The 12981-nt window shown below is 40.3% G+C and overlaps 1 protein-coding gene across 1 annotated transcript in view; it reads right to left on the bottom strand.

The window, feature by feature from the left end:
* Window positions 1–10: 10 nt before the first annotated feature.
* LOC108523504 (probable ubiquitin carboxyl-terminal hydrolase FAF-Y) overlaps window positions 11–12981 on the bottom strand; it is a gene marked incomplete at its 5' end in the record, with an annotated part of 21763 nt that continues 8792 nt past the window's right edge. The window contains one exon of the mRNA XM_017864146.1: window positions 11–411. Within this exon, the coding sequence (XP_017719635.1) occupies window positions 270–411 (142 nt within the window). The remainder of the gene's footprint in view (window positions 412–12981) is intronic.

Here is a 12981-nt window from a genome sequence, read left to right on the forward strand (position 1 = left end):
ATATTAAATTAAAACAACATGAATTCACAAGTCTACACTCAGAGTCCCTATAATTTTTTTAAACCCAATTGGTAATACTTCCTATCAATGACAAAACAGTAAGCTCTTTATTTTTCCAAGACATACTATATTTGTCTCAAGAACTGTAAGAAAAAAGTCAATCTATAAATAGTAAAAAACTGTAATACTGCATTTATTAATGATGCCTTTTCTAAATATAATACAAGCTATATAGTAACTTTCTGAATGTCTGTCACGTTAAGAATGCATTATACTGAGAAGTTCATCTGAAAACATCTCACCCCCAATATGGTAAACAGTAAAGTAATGAAGAAAAGCAGAGGCCTGTGTCCCATGCAACATCTGGTGCACATTAAAAAGAACTGCTCCTGTGCCAACTGACGAACAGTTCTGAAATAAAAACACAATGTAATTCATGAACAACAACAAAATAATTCCAACACTGATGTATCTTTAATAGGATGTATACATCAACAGTAAAATACGAGGTAACCCCCATTTTAGCATTTGGCTAGCAACACAGAATAAATGAGTTTAAAATATTTGTCAGGGAGCTAATCCTCAAATTGTCACTTATAGGCTGGGAATATTACTACTTACTATTTATTGTTCAAGTTTCTTAATGTATGATTTCTTAGATCTTCTAATATTTAGTGTGAATCAGGGGTCAAGGTGAATCATGTCAAAGGTAAGCATCAATCAATAAAACATAAGCCTCTTAGTTTGCAAGACATATTTTTAACAACCTCTCTAGGAAATGTCTGGAAACACCCTCTAGGTACTATACAAAGGTGCTATGCATTAAGCTTCTGTATATCTTTTTTAGCCTCCCCAGAATCACTTTCAACAAACTGCATTGGAGCAAGCAACTCATGGATATGCAACATGGCTAAAGATATGTCTGATTGTATCAACGATTCTCAAATGTGATTATCAGACCAACAACATTAACATCATTTGAGAACCTTTAAGATATGCAGCTTCTCAGATTCCATGCAATGCTTACTGAGTCATTAACTCTGGGAGACAAACTCAGAATCTCTCTTTTTTTTTTCTCTCTCTTTCTCTCCCACCCCTCACCTCCCCCAAACTTTAATCAATTGAACTTTTCAAGGGCTTACAAAAGTCCCTCCTATTTATGAAACCCACAGATGGCATTCAGAAATCGTCAAATTATAGTATCAAAAAGTTCCACATGTATGCCTTTCTTCACAATTTTCTGAAGAGACGGTCCAACTGTGTTAAATTTCTAAAGGTGTCTGAGACTCCAGATTTTAGGATATTTAGCAGCATTTCCAGCCTCTCACCACTAGATGCCAGTAACAACCTTACTAATCCCACTTCCAGTTATGAACCAGGCTTAGAGTAAAATCTAAAGTAGTATCTATTGACCCACATAAAACATGACCGATATAAAACAATCACATGGATTGTCCGTTATCTCTATGAGCTCTTCATACATAATTGTTCTCCTTTTTCATCCTGCCTCGGCTACACCAACCTTGCTATTTTTCTAACAAGCTAAGTAGGCTTATGCCAGGAATCTTCATAGTTGTTGATCCTGCTGCAAACTTACTTGATTATTCCCTTATTCGTTCATTTAGATATTTACTTCAAAGTCACCCTGGCAACAAAGTATTTTGTGATTGTCCTATATAAAACCAAACTGTACTTTATAACAAATGAATCCTGCCTCATGCATTTTATATGGAATCAATAATCTTACTTAAAAACGAAGCAAACAAAAGCTTCATACCATATCCACTAAAACAAACACCTAACATCTAGGAACCCAAATTAGGAGGTTAACATACTATTTAAGTATTTTAAGGAAAATTTTAAGGCACAAAACGTATGAACTCTGAGATCAGAAAACAATCAGTGCTTCATAAATTACACTGAAAGCAAAGCTACAGGACGATACTTACGAACCCTCCAAAGAAATAGCACATCAACCCAAAACTGACAGGACCCTGGAAACCAACAATTTATATCAACCAAGCAAATACTGAGCCAAGAGATAATTTTTAAAACGGTAGGAAAGTCTTGTGGTGTTGCCATACCACCTCCCAGGCACAGCTGAAGCCTTCAGAACTGCAAACCACATTCCCAATGTGAGGCCCTGATCCCTGATTCTGGAAGGAGTAAAGATGACCTTATGTGCTAATTTATTGTGTCTTATGTCTAGGAGTTACATAAAGAATTAGTGAAATACACGTATCTCTGTTTTGCCTAACTCAGAACTCACTCATGGTTGAAAATGCCAGGCATTGGTCACAAACATCTAAGTTGCTGGGAGCAAAGTATACGGTTAACCCATAAAACAGACAACTTGCAAAACGGGGCAAAAGCTGGAGAGATCTTTCTTTTGGAGAAATCAGGATATTCTAAAGCAGTGAAATACACTAAAGAATTTAGAAAATCATGCACATGCTCATGACAGGAGACATTCTCAAAAACATGTAAAACTGTTAGCCCTCAGGCTTATCTACAGCTTCAATATGAGAAAAAAACAGAAGGCTGAGGCAGAATTATAGTCTCCCTAAGTATTAAAGGGCTGTGTTAGTACAGACCCAGTTTTAAAAAACTGACAGTTTTTATATTACACTCAGTCAAAACACGGGTGCAATGCAGGGTAACCCTTCAATAACTAAGAAGACACCTTGGAGAAATGAAGAAAACTTCCAGAGTTAACACATTGTAAGATTTGAATATAGTTTTCTAAAAAACAAACAAACAACAACAAAAAAACACAAAACAAACTGGAAAGTATCACCAATGTGAAGTGAAAAGCAGAAACTGAAAATGTCCTGAAGTTTATACATGAAGACCATAAAAAACCAGGTTTTGGCCGGGCGCAGTGGCTCATGCCTCTAATCCCAGCACTTTGGAAGGCCAAGCTGGGTGGATCACGAGATCAGGAGATCGAGACCATCCCGGCCATCCCGGCTAACACGGTGAAACCCCGTCTCTACAAAAAATACAAAAATGAGCCAGGCATGGTGGTGTATGCCTGTAATCCCAGCTACTCAAGAGGCTGAGACAGGAGAATCGCTTGAACAGGGAAGGCATAGGTTGCAGTGAGCCAAGACTGCGCCCCTGCACTCCAGCCTGGGTGACAGTGAAACTCTGTCTTCAAAAAAAAAAAAAAAAAAAAAAGTTAAGCCTAAAAAAAAAAAAAAAAAGCCTAAAGAAAAAAAAAAATAGACAAATGATAAAAGAACATGAAAGTATCGATGAGACAAATTATAGAAGAAAATATGGACTATCTACAGATAAAAAAGCACAATGACAGAAATGAAAAGTTCATTCAAGAAGTATAATGGCACATTTGAGCAGGTAAAGATTAAGTCTGAAGAAATGAAAATTGAAATAACCCAGTCTAAGAACAGAAAAAAAGAATTTTAAAAGTGCGAAAAACCTGACAAGTACACAGAACACCATGAAGTAGACCAATGCATGCAATATGGCTGTCCTGTAAGTGCAGAAGGAGAAGAGGCAGAAAGAGTATCTGAAGCCATAAATGGCTGAAAATTCCGAAACTTGATGAAATATCTGAATGTCCAAATTTTAGAAATGTAAAATCCTCCAGGGAGAAGTCAGTCAAAGACAGTCAGCCACATCAAGAAAATTATAATCAGTCAACAGCCAAGACAATTGTAAAAACAGAAAGGGAGAAGCAATTTGTCATGCAGAAGGGAGTCTTGATTGACAACAGTCAGCTCAGAATGCACGGAAAATATGGAAGCCATTTGTTATGTAGAAGGGAGTACTGATTAACAACAAACAGCTCAGAAAGCAAGGAAAATACAGAAGCCAGAAGGCAGTAACAAAGTGTTAACAGAAAAAAGCTATCAAACAAGCAATCTGTATCTGGCAAGTGATACTTCAAGCAAAAATGCCTAGATACAGAAAAGCTAAGAGAATATGTTACTACCCCTGCTCTACAAGGATTGGTAGGAGGAAGTCATCAAGTTAAAATGAAAGGACATTGGACAGTGATCTTAAGCCACAGAAGAATTAACATTGTAAAGAAAGCTGCTATTACTATTACAAAACTGGCAAAGGTAACTATTATTATTGTACTTCTGGTAGGCAGCTATTACATAAGACAATTATAAATCCATTTTAACAGACACTCTGGATACAGATATACTCTGAGACAATAACATAGATTAGGAAGGATGGAAAAGTACAAAAGCAGCATATTTATATACTGTTGAAACTAAACTTTATATAATTCAAACAAGTTAGCATTATTCAACATAGGTTATTTTAAGTTTAGGATATTAACTGAACTCTCAAATATAATTAATAAAAAATATAAAAAATACAGAAAAGGGAATAAGTACATTTTAAAAAACCAACCAAATTTTAAAATGAGCAATGGAGGAACTGAGGATGAAATAGTATAGAGGACATGCAGAAAACAAGCAGGTAAATGTCAGAGTAAGCCATTCCTTGCTTGTAATAACTTTAAATGTAAGCTCTGTGTGAAAAGGCACAGACCGGCAAAATGCACTTTTAAAAAATGGATTCACCTATATGGTATTTATGCAAGTCTCACTTTACGTGTAAAGACACAGAGGTTAGAAGGAAGATGTTACAGGGTTCTGGGAAGAGAGCAAGAGTGAACTACAGAGCACCATGAATCTGTCTCTCCGACTAGATAATAGGTGCAGTTGGTAGAATCATCTGATACAATTATTTTGGAATCCTACAGTCTATCTGAAGGTTTACAGCTTTCAAAAGAAGAGTTGGATGGTAAACTACAATTAAATTTGATCAATTTCATAACTTAGCTCAACAGCAGCTACCTATGCTCCATCAACTACCACTGTGGTATGCTGCCTTGCAAACACTTCTGGAGCAGCCTGCAAGAGCCAGGATGGACAGAAAGAACCCTGCCCTCTAAATCTCAGGAAGACTTGTGCACCAGTTGTCACTTCTGATTAAGATGGTCCCGACAGAGGCCGGGCGCGTTGGCTCAAGCCTGTAATCCCAGCACTTTGGGAGGCCGAGGACGAGCGGATCCGAGGTCAGGAGATCGAGACCATCCTGGTAACACGTGACACCCCGTCTCACTAAAAAATACAAAAAAAACAGCCGGCGATGGCGGCGCCTGTGAGTCCCAGTCTACTGGCAGGGCTGAGGCAGGAGGAATGGCGTAAACCCGGGTAGGAGGCTTGCCAGTGGAGCTGAGGATACGGTCACTGCACTCCAGCGCTGGGGACAGAGCGGACTCCGTCTCAAAAAAAAAAAGACAAAAAGATGGTCCTCCACAGGTGTTTCAGTTATTGTTATATTCCCCAGCCATTTTGCCAGGATGCTTCCTCGGCTCCTGCTGAAGCAACTTTCGGGATTAAAAGAGCCAGCAGTGCTTTTCCTCTCGCATTTTTGTATTGAGACTTTGAGCACTACCAAGGGGGGGAAAAGAAGGCCACACCTAAAGAAAAGCCACTTAAAATTATAAGTCAGGCAAGAGAGAGAAAAAGATAATAAAGAAAAGTGAACACAGCCCAGGAACTGTGGGAAACCAGGTCAAGCAGACCTACCTACAATTTGGAAGTTCAAAGAGAAGAGGAGAAAGAACAGAGTACTTTAACCAAAACAGTTTCGAAGACATGTCACAAATTTAGGAACAACACACCCAAGAAGCCCAAAAAACTCAAGTAAGATAAGAGTCAAGAAACACACACAAAGATACACCGCTGTATTAAAACTGGTCTACAAACAAAGACTATTCTTGGGAAAGCAGCAAGAAAAGTGAGTAGTCATAAAAACTAAGGGACTGTCACTGATAATCAGCGGGTTTCTGGGTTTTTTTTTTTTTTTTTTTTGAGATGCAGTTGGCAGGTTGCACTGATTGTTATGCCACATATAACCCAAATATAAAAGCATGTACTGGGTGAGCACTAGACTGTTCTGGGAAGCTCATATGTTTTATCTTAGCCAGTGCTATATTAGAAAGACACAATTGGTTGTTGTATTACGCTTTGGGATGACAGGACACAACTCTGAAATGATGTTGTTTTCTTCTTTTTCCTCCTAGAATGGCGGCCGGAGTTCTAAAGGGTATGAGCAGCCTGCCCCCACAACAGATTACCACAGGAAACAAACCTGAGTACTGCCTTTTGTCGTTTATGAAGGGATACAAATCCGCAGAGACCAGAAAGTTCTAAATCAATAAGCGTTATTTTTTACAATGAAGGTATTTCTGGATAAAAAGAATACATGATGATCATTCCCCAAACCGAACATATACGCTTAAGGATTATGCTGAGATATCAACTGATCTTTCCTTTCTGTTTTAAACAAGGCTCATTGTCTACGCAGTTAACATGAAGAACATTATCACTCTAGAATTAAAACTTGTTGTCAGTATTAATCAATCACGAATCCCCATTTAGGTATTGCTGTGAGGATTTATTTAAGGAATCAGGAGACTGAGGGGTTCAGGAGGATATTTTATATTTAGGTGCAGTGGCCCCGTTGGATTAACATCAAAGGACTTGAGGGCTCTGAACCAAAGAGTTACCTTTTAGCATTTCCTGGGGGTGGGAGGAGATCTGTGCAGAGGAGCATTTACAGAAGCTGAAAACGCAATGACAGCTATTCAATTAATTGAAACATTGCATTACCCCCATCACTTCTTACTTTTCAAGGGACATAACCATGTTTTGCGACTTGAGTGTATCTGTCTAGTGACCTTTTCAGCGCACAAAGACTAGAGAACCAGGGTCGTTCACCCATGCCTGGGAAAGGGAGGAGAGATAAGGCTCGACTAAGCACAGAAAAACAGGCAGTTACCTTTTTTAAAGGACTCCAGCTCTTTTCCCCTTAGGGGAAACTGGGTTTCTTACATACAACTGAGTTTTTGCTTACACTCCTTGTAACTCTTTAATTCGCTGTTCCAGTATAAACATCTAAGTTATAAGGTTATATAAGTGTAGGTTTTAGGTGTCAGTTGGAGTATTCTTATTTAATAGGTTAAAATTCTTGCAAACACGTGGTTTTTTTTTTTTTTTTTTTTTTTTTTGAGACCAGGCGGCTCTGTCGCCCAAGGCATGGGTGCAGTGGGCTGGTCTCGAGCTCGACTGCAGCTCCGCCTCCCGGGTTCACACCATTCTCCTGCCTCAGCCTCCCGAGTAGCTGGACTACAGGCGCCCACCACCTCGCCCGGGCTAGTTTTTTATATTTTTTCAGTAGAGACGGGGGTTTCACCTGTGTTAGCCAGGATGGACTCAATGTTTTGACCTTGTGATCCACCCGCCTCGGCTTCCCAAAGTGCTGGGATTACAAGCTTGCGCCACTGCGCCCGGCCGAAACACTGTTAAATGCAGAAACTCCCTTCAAAACAAAACAAACTACCTTACATTTGGCATTAAAGTTTCTTGATGTCTGCTTTTATGTGTACATCACCCTCCAGGAAACTACGTGTTCAGCTATCCAGCTCTCTGAAGCCTGTCTTCTTGGTTTTCTAAGGAGGTTTCATTACATAGGCATGATTAAATAATCTACTGGCCACCAGCGGTCAACTTGACCTTCAGCTGCTCTCCCCTCCTAGAAACTGCTCCCTGGGGCTAAAAGTACCAACCCTCTAATTGTCAGTGGTGGGTCTTTGTTCTTAGAGGTCCCAAGATGGTGGCAGGCTGCTCCCAAGATGGCAGCAAGCCTTCTGTTCTTTGACCTGTAGTTCTTGGCCTCACAGATTTTAAGGAATGGAATCTTGGGCCATGCAGTGAGTGTTATAGCTCTATTAGAAGCCATGGTTCATGGAAGAGAACCGTGGAACCCAGCGACTAGTGTTCAGCTTGGTTAGGACTGAACCCAGGCACTTGGCTGCCCAAGAACAATGGCAAGCCTCTAGCCCAATCAGGAGTAGCAGTGGGTGCCTCCCTGGATCAGAAGCGCAGTGGATACCCTGCCAGATCTAGAGGGGTAGAAGTCAATGTTGGGTCTGCAATGGCAGCATTCAGCAGTGGTGGAAGGCGAGTGGAAGCTTAGTTTGAGCCAGAACAAATGCAGACCAGAAAAGTGTGCAGTTGTGAGATTTAACAGAGTGAAAACAGAGCTCCCATACAATGGGAGGGGACCCAAACAGGGTTGCCACTGCCAATTTGAATGCCTGAGTTTATATCAGATCACTGTCCCTCCCCTCTATGATCTCACGCGATAGATGATTTAACTGTTTCTTTATCTCCTGTTTTTAGCCTAACTGGTATTTTAGTGAGTTCTCTTTACTCCCTGATTGGTCAGGAGTAAGTTGAGTTACAAGCTCTATTTAAAGGTGGGTTCAGTGACCTTTCCCAGATAGGCTTAGGAATTGTTAGTTGGCCTAGGAAATCCAGCTAGTCCTGTCTCTCATAATCATGCTTTCCTCTTTCCACTCAACACTAGAATATAAAGAGATAGCACTTTGGTGACTCCAAAGGAGTCTACTCCAGGAAAAAGGGACAAACACCAAACGCATTTCACAAGCTCACATCTACCAAAAAGAAAACCCCAGTGATACAGGAGTTAAGAAAAAATTACTCAGGCAGATAATAAGGGTGTTGGAGTCCTTGATAAGGCTTTTCTTTTTCATGAAAAGCAGCCCCAAATCATTTTCCAACAAAGAGCAGCCTGTAAGGTACAGTTGCAGACATAGACAAGCAAGCTGGAAGCTTGCACAGGTGAAGGCAGGCAGGAACAAGGGACTAGGCATTTTCAAGATGGTGGCTCCATCTTACCTTCTCTGCCAGCCAGTGTACAGTAAGGAGCAGACAAGATAGCTCCGATCAACTGGAACAGCCCAATTTGCATAATAACCTTAGGGTGGGGCCTCTGGACGCAGTGGCTCACCCCTGTAATTCCAGCAACTTTGGGAGGCCCAGGTGGGAGGATCACTAGGTCAGGAGTTCGGTAACAGCCTGACCAACATGGTGAAACCCCATCTCTACTAAAAATACAAAAATTAGCTGGGTGTGGTGGTGTGCACCTGTATTCCCAGCTACTGGCTACTCAGGAGGCTTAGGCAGGAGAATTGCTTGAACCTGAGAGGTGGAGGTTGCAACGCGCCGAGATTGTGCCACTGCACTCCAGCCTGGGGAACAGAGCAAGACCCCCCTCTCAAAAAAAAAGAAAAGAAAAGAAAAGAAAAGATAAAAAGATTAGGGTGGGGCAACCAGCCTTCCTTGCACACTATGTAAACATCATACCTGATCAAACCAATCTGTGAGTCCTATGTAAATTAGACACAGCCTCCTCAAACTGGGCTAGAAAATCCAGTGCATGGGCTGCCAGCCAGTCCTTTCTCCTCGGAGACCCCTCTCTCTGTAGAGACAACTGCTTCTCTTTCTCTCCTCTTCTATTAAACCTCCGCTCCTAAACACCTTCGGTGTGTCTGTGCCCTAAATCTTCCTGGCGGATGACCATGAGCTCCAGGGTGTATACACCAGACAACATAGCCATTTCACCAGGACCAGCGTGTTCAATTGTTGAAATGTTCAAAGGGTTAAAATAAATTTTTCCCTTTTCCAAAATCATTTATTTTATAACAAGACAGTACAGGTCGACCATCGCTAATACAAACATCAGAAATGTTCTCTAATCCGAAACTTGAGTGCTGAGATGACACAAGTGAAAAACTCCATCCCTCCGTCCTTAACACAATCTTTGTTTCATGCACAAAACTATTAAATATACAAAATTACCTTCATGAAGGTAGATGAAAAATGAATTTCCTGTTTAGACTGGTTTCCCATCACCAAGATATGCAAACATTCTAAAACCCAAAACACTTCTGAGTCCCAAGCATTTCAAATAAAGGATACTCAACCTGTATTTCTTAACTTATAAGACCAATACTATTCACCTAACAAAGCTAGACAAATATTTTTCCAAAAAAAAGGAAGGAGGGAGGGAGGGACTGAGGGAGGGAAGGAATTAAAAGGTAAGGAGAAAGGAAGGGAAGGAGGGAAGGAAGGGGAAAGGGAAGGGGAAAGTAGAGACCAACACAATACATTTTAATAATGAAGACTAAGGTCTGATAGTTATATGTTGCCCAAATTCCTGTCTAAGGCGTCTGGGGAGTCATTCCCTACAAATCACAAATCCTCATCAGATGGGTTTTACTTAACCCTATATATTGTGACTTACTTTCCAGTATGACTCTGGCATAACATTACGACATAAGGAAGAGTATCAAAATATTTTACCCCAAAACATGTTTCTTAGCCGTATCTTGAAACAGCTCTGCAGCTTTCCTTTGAGGGAGAAAATATGCATCTGTAAAAAATCTCTATTAACATAGCTAAGTATTTTTCTTCCAAGTCCTGTTAATTCTAAAGAGATGAACTAAAGGTCTAGCACCTTTTCAAGATCTGAACAGGAAACATTTGTCATTTATTGTTTCTAAGGGCAGCCACTGTAAAAAGACTTCAAAAGAACCTTGATCTCCACAATCTTTTATCTTAACCTGCCCATGTGCTATGATCCCAGGTCTTTCAATAAAACCAACTGTCAAACAGAAAATGTTCAAATTCACTGATACCCTGGAAGCCCCTGTCACCCACTTTTTGAGTTGTCCCACCTTTCTGGACCAAACCAGTATTTCGTAAATGTATCTGACTGATGTCTCATGCCTCCCTAAAATGTATAAAACCAAGCTGCACCCCAACCACCCTGGGCATATGTTCTCAGGACCTCCTGAGGGCTGGGTCATGGGCCATGCTCACTCATATTTGGCTCAGAATAAACCTCTTCAAATATTCTACAGAGTTCGATTCTTTTCATTGACAATAATATACATCCAAAAATCCTCAATAAAATACTAGCAACAAATACAGCAGCATATTAAAAGTACGAGGTACCATGATGAAGTGCGGGATTTATCAAGAACGTAAGGGTGTTTAAACATATGAATTGATTCTTAATCTATTGTCAAAAACCTCTGAACCACACCAATTCCATCTTGAACAGGGGTTAGGTAAAATAAGGCTGAGACTTTCTGCGCTGCATTCCCAGAGGGTTAGGCATTCTAAGGCAAAGGACGAGACAGAGGTTGGCAGAAGATACAAATCATAAAGACCTTGCTGATGAAACAGGTTGCAGTAAGACAGCCAGCTAAACCCCATCAAAGCCAAGATGGCAATGAGAGTGACCTCTGGTTGTCCTCATTGCTGCAGTCCCACCAGCGCCATGTTAGTTTACAAATGCCATGGCAATGTCAGGAAGTTTAACCTACATGGTATAAAAATGGAAAGCATGAATAACCCACCCCTTGTTTTGCATATAATCAACAAATAAACATATAAATGGGTAAACAGCAGCCCTTAGGGTTGCTCTGTCTATGGAGCAGCCATTTTCTATTCCTCTACTTTCTTTTCCCCCGCCCCTCTCGCACCCCTTCCCGAGGGAGTCTTACTCAACCACCTAGGCTGGAGTGCAGTGGTGCAATCTTGGCTCAGTGCAACCACCGTCTTCTGGGTTCAAGCGATCCTCTGTCAGCCTGTCAAGTAGCTGGGATTAGAGGCACCTGTCATCATGCCCCGCTAATTTTTGTATTTTACGACAGACCAGGTTTCACCAGGTTAGTCAGGCTGGTCTTGAACTCCTGACCTCAAGTGATCCACCCGCCTCGGCCTCCCAGAGTGCCAGGATTACAGGCATGAGCCACCACACCCAGTCTGTTCCTCTACTTTCTTAATAAACTTTCTTTTACTTTATGGGCTCGCCCTGAATTCTTTCTTACGTGAGACTGAACAGTACTCTCTTATGATCTGGATCAGGAACTTTTTGCAGTAACAACATTATCAGAAATACAATAAAGAAAATAACAAGGCTATCTCAATTGATTAAAAAAAATTATTCAAACTAATGTAAACACCTTTTCATAATAAAACTGATTTCAAAAACTAGGAATATAGAAGTGTCTCAACTGCATAAAGGCCATATATGAAAAACTAATAGCTAACACAGTCACAGGTATTTGAACCAGAGCGACTCCCACAGGAAGTCCACACAAAATGCAGGTCACAAAGACTGCTGATAAAACAGGATGCAGCCAAGAAGCTGGCTCATCATACACTAATTATAAAGCATTAGCTTGCTAAAAGACACTCCCACTAGCGCCATATCACTTTACAAATACCACGGGCACCATCCAGACTTTACCTTATACAGTTCAAAAAAGGGAGAAACCCTCAGGTGGGTTGGGAGCGGGGAGTAGCAGATTCCCACCCCTTTTCCAGAAAATCCATGAATAATCCACCTGTTTAGCATAAATAAACCTTGTTTCGCATGTAATCAAGAAATCACCATAAACATAACCAACTAGCAACTCTCAGGGCTGCTCTCCTTATAGAGTAGCCATGCTTTTGGTTCCTTACTTCTCTATGAACTTGCTCTCACTTTACTCTGTGGACTTGACCCAAATCCAGGAACCCTCTCTAGGGGTCTGGATCAGGAATAACAACATCACTAAATGGTGAAAGATTAACAGTTTTTCCTAAATCAGGAACAAGATAAGTATGATTGCTCTTACTACTACTAATCAAGGCAGTAGAGCAGTTAGGCAAAAAAGGGAAGATATAAAATTGGTCCAAAAAGGAAAGACAGAAGTAAAACTATGTTATCTGCAAGTGACATGATCTTACTGTAAAAAAACCTCTAATCCACAAAGAAATTTAACAAAATTGCAGGATGAATAAAATCAATACAAAGTTAATTAGTTGTGTTTTGATATACTAGCAATGAATATCCCAAAAGAAAATTAAGAAAACAATTCCATCCACAAGAGCAGCAAAAAGAGCAAGTTAGCACTACAGTACTTAGAAATAATTTAGCAGAAAAGAAATAAGAGTGTTGAAGAAATAAACAGAACCTAAGTAAATGAAAAGACATATCCCATGTTCATGACTTGGAAGACTTAATACTGTTAAGTGGCAATCACTTTTTGTTTTTGTTTTTTTTTGAGAT

The sequence above is a fragment of the Rhinopithecus bieti genome, unplaced genomic scaffold (assembly GCF_001698545.2).
Source record: "Rhinopithecus bieti isolate Rb0 unplaced genomic scaffold, ASM169854v2 scaffold_75914, whole genome shotgun sequence".
NCBI classification, from domain to species: Eukaryota; Metazoa; Chordata; class Mammalia; order Primates; family Cercopithecidae; genus Rhinopithecus; species Rhinopithecus bieti.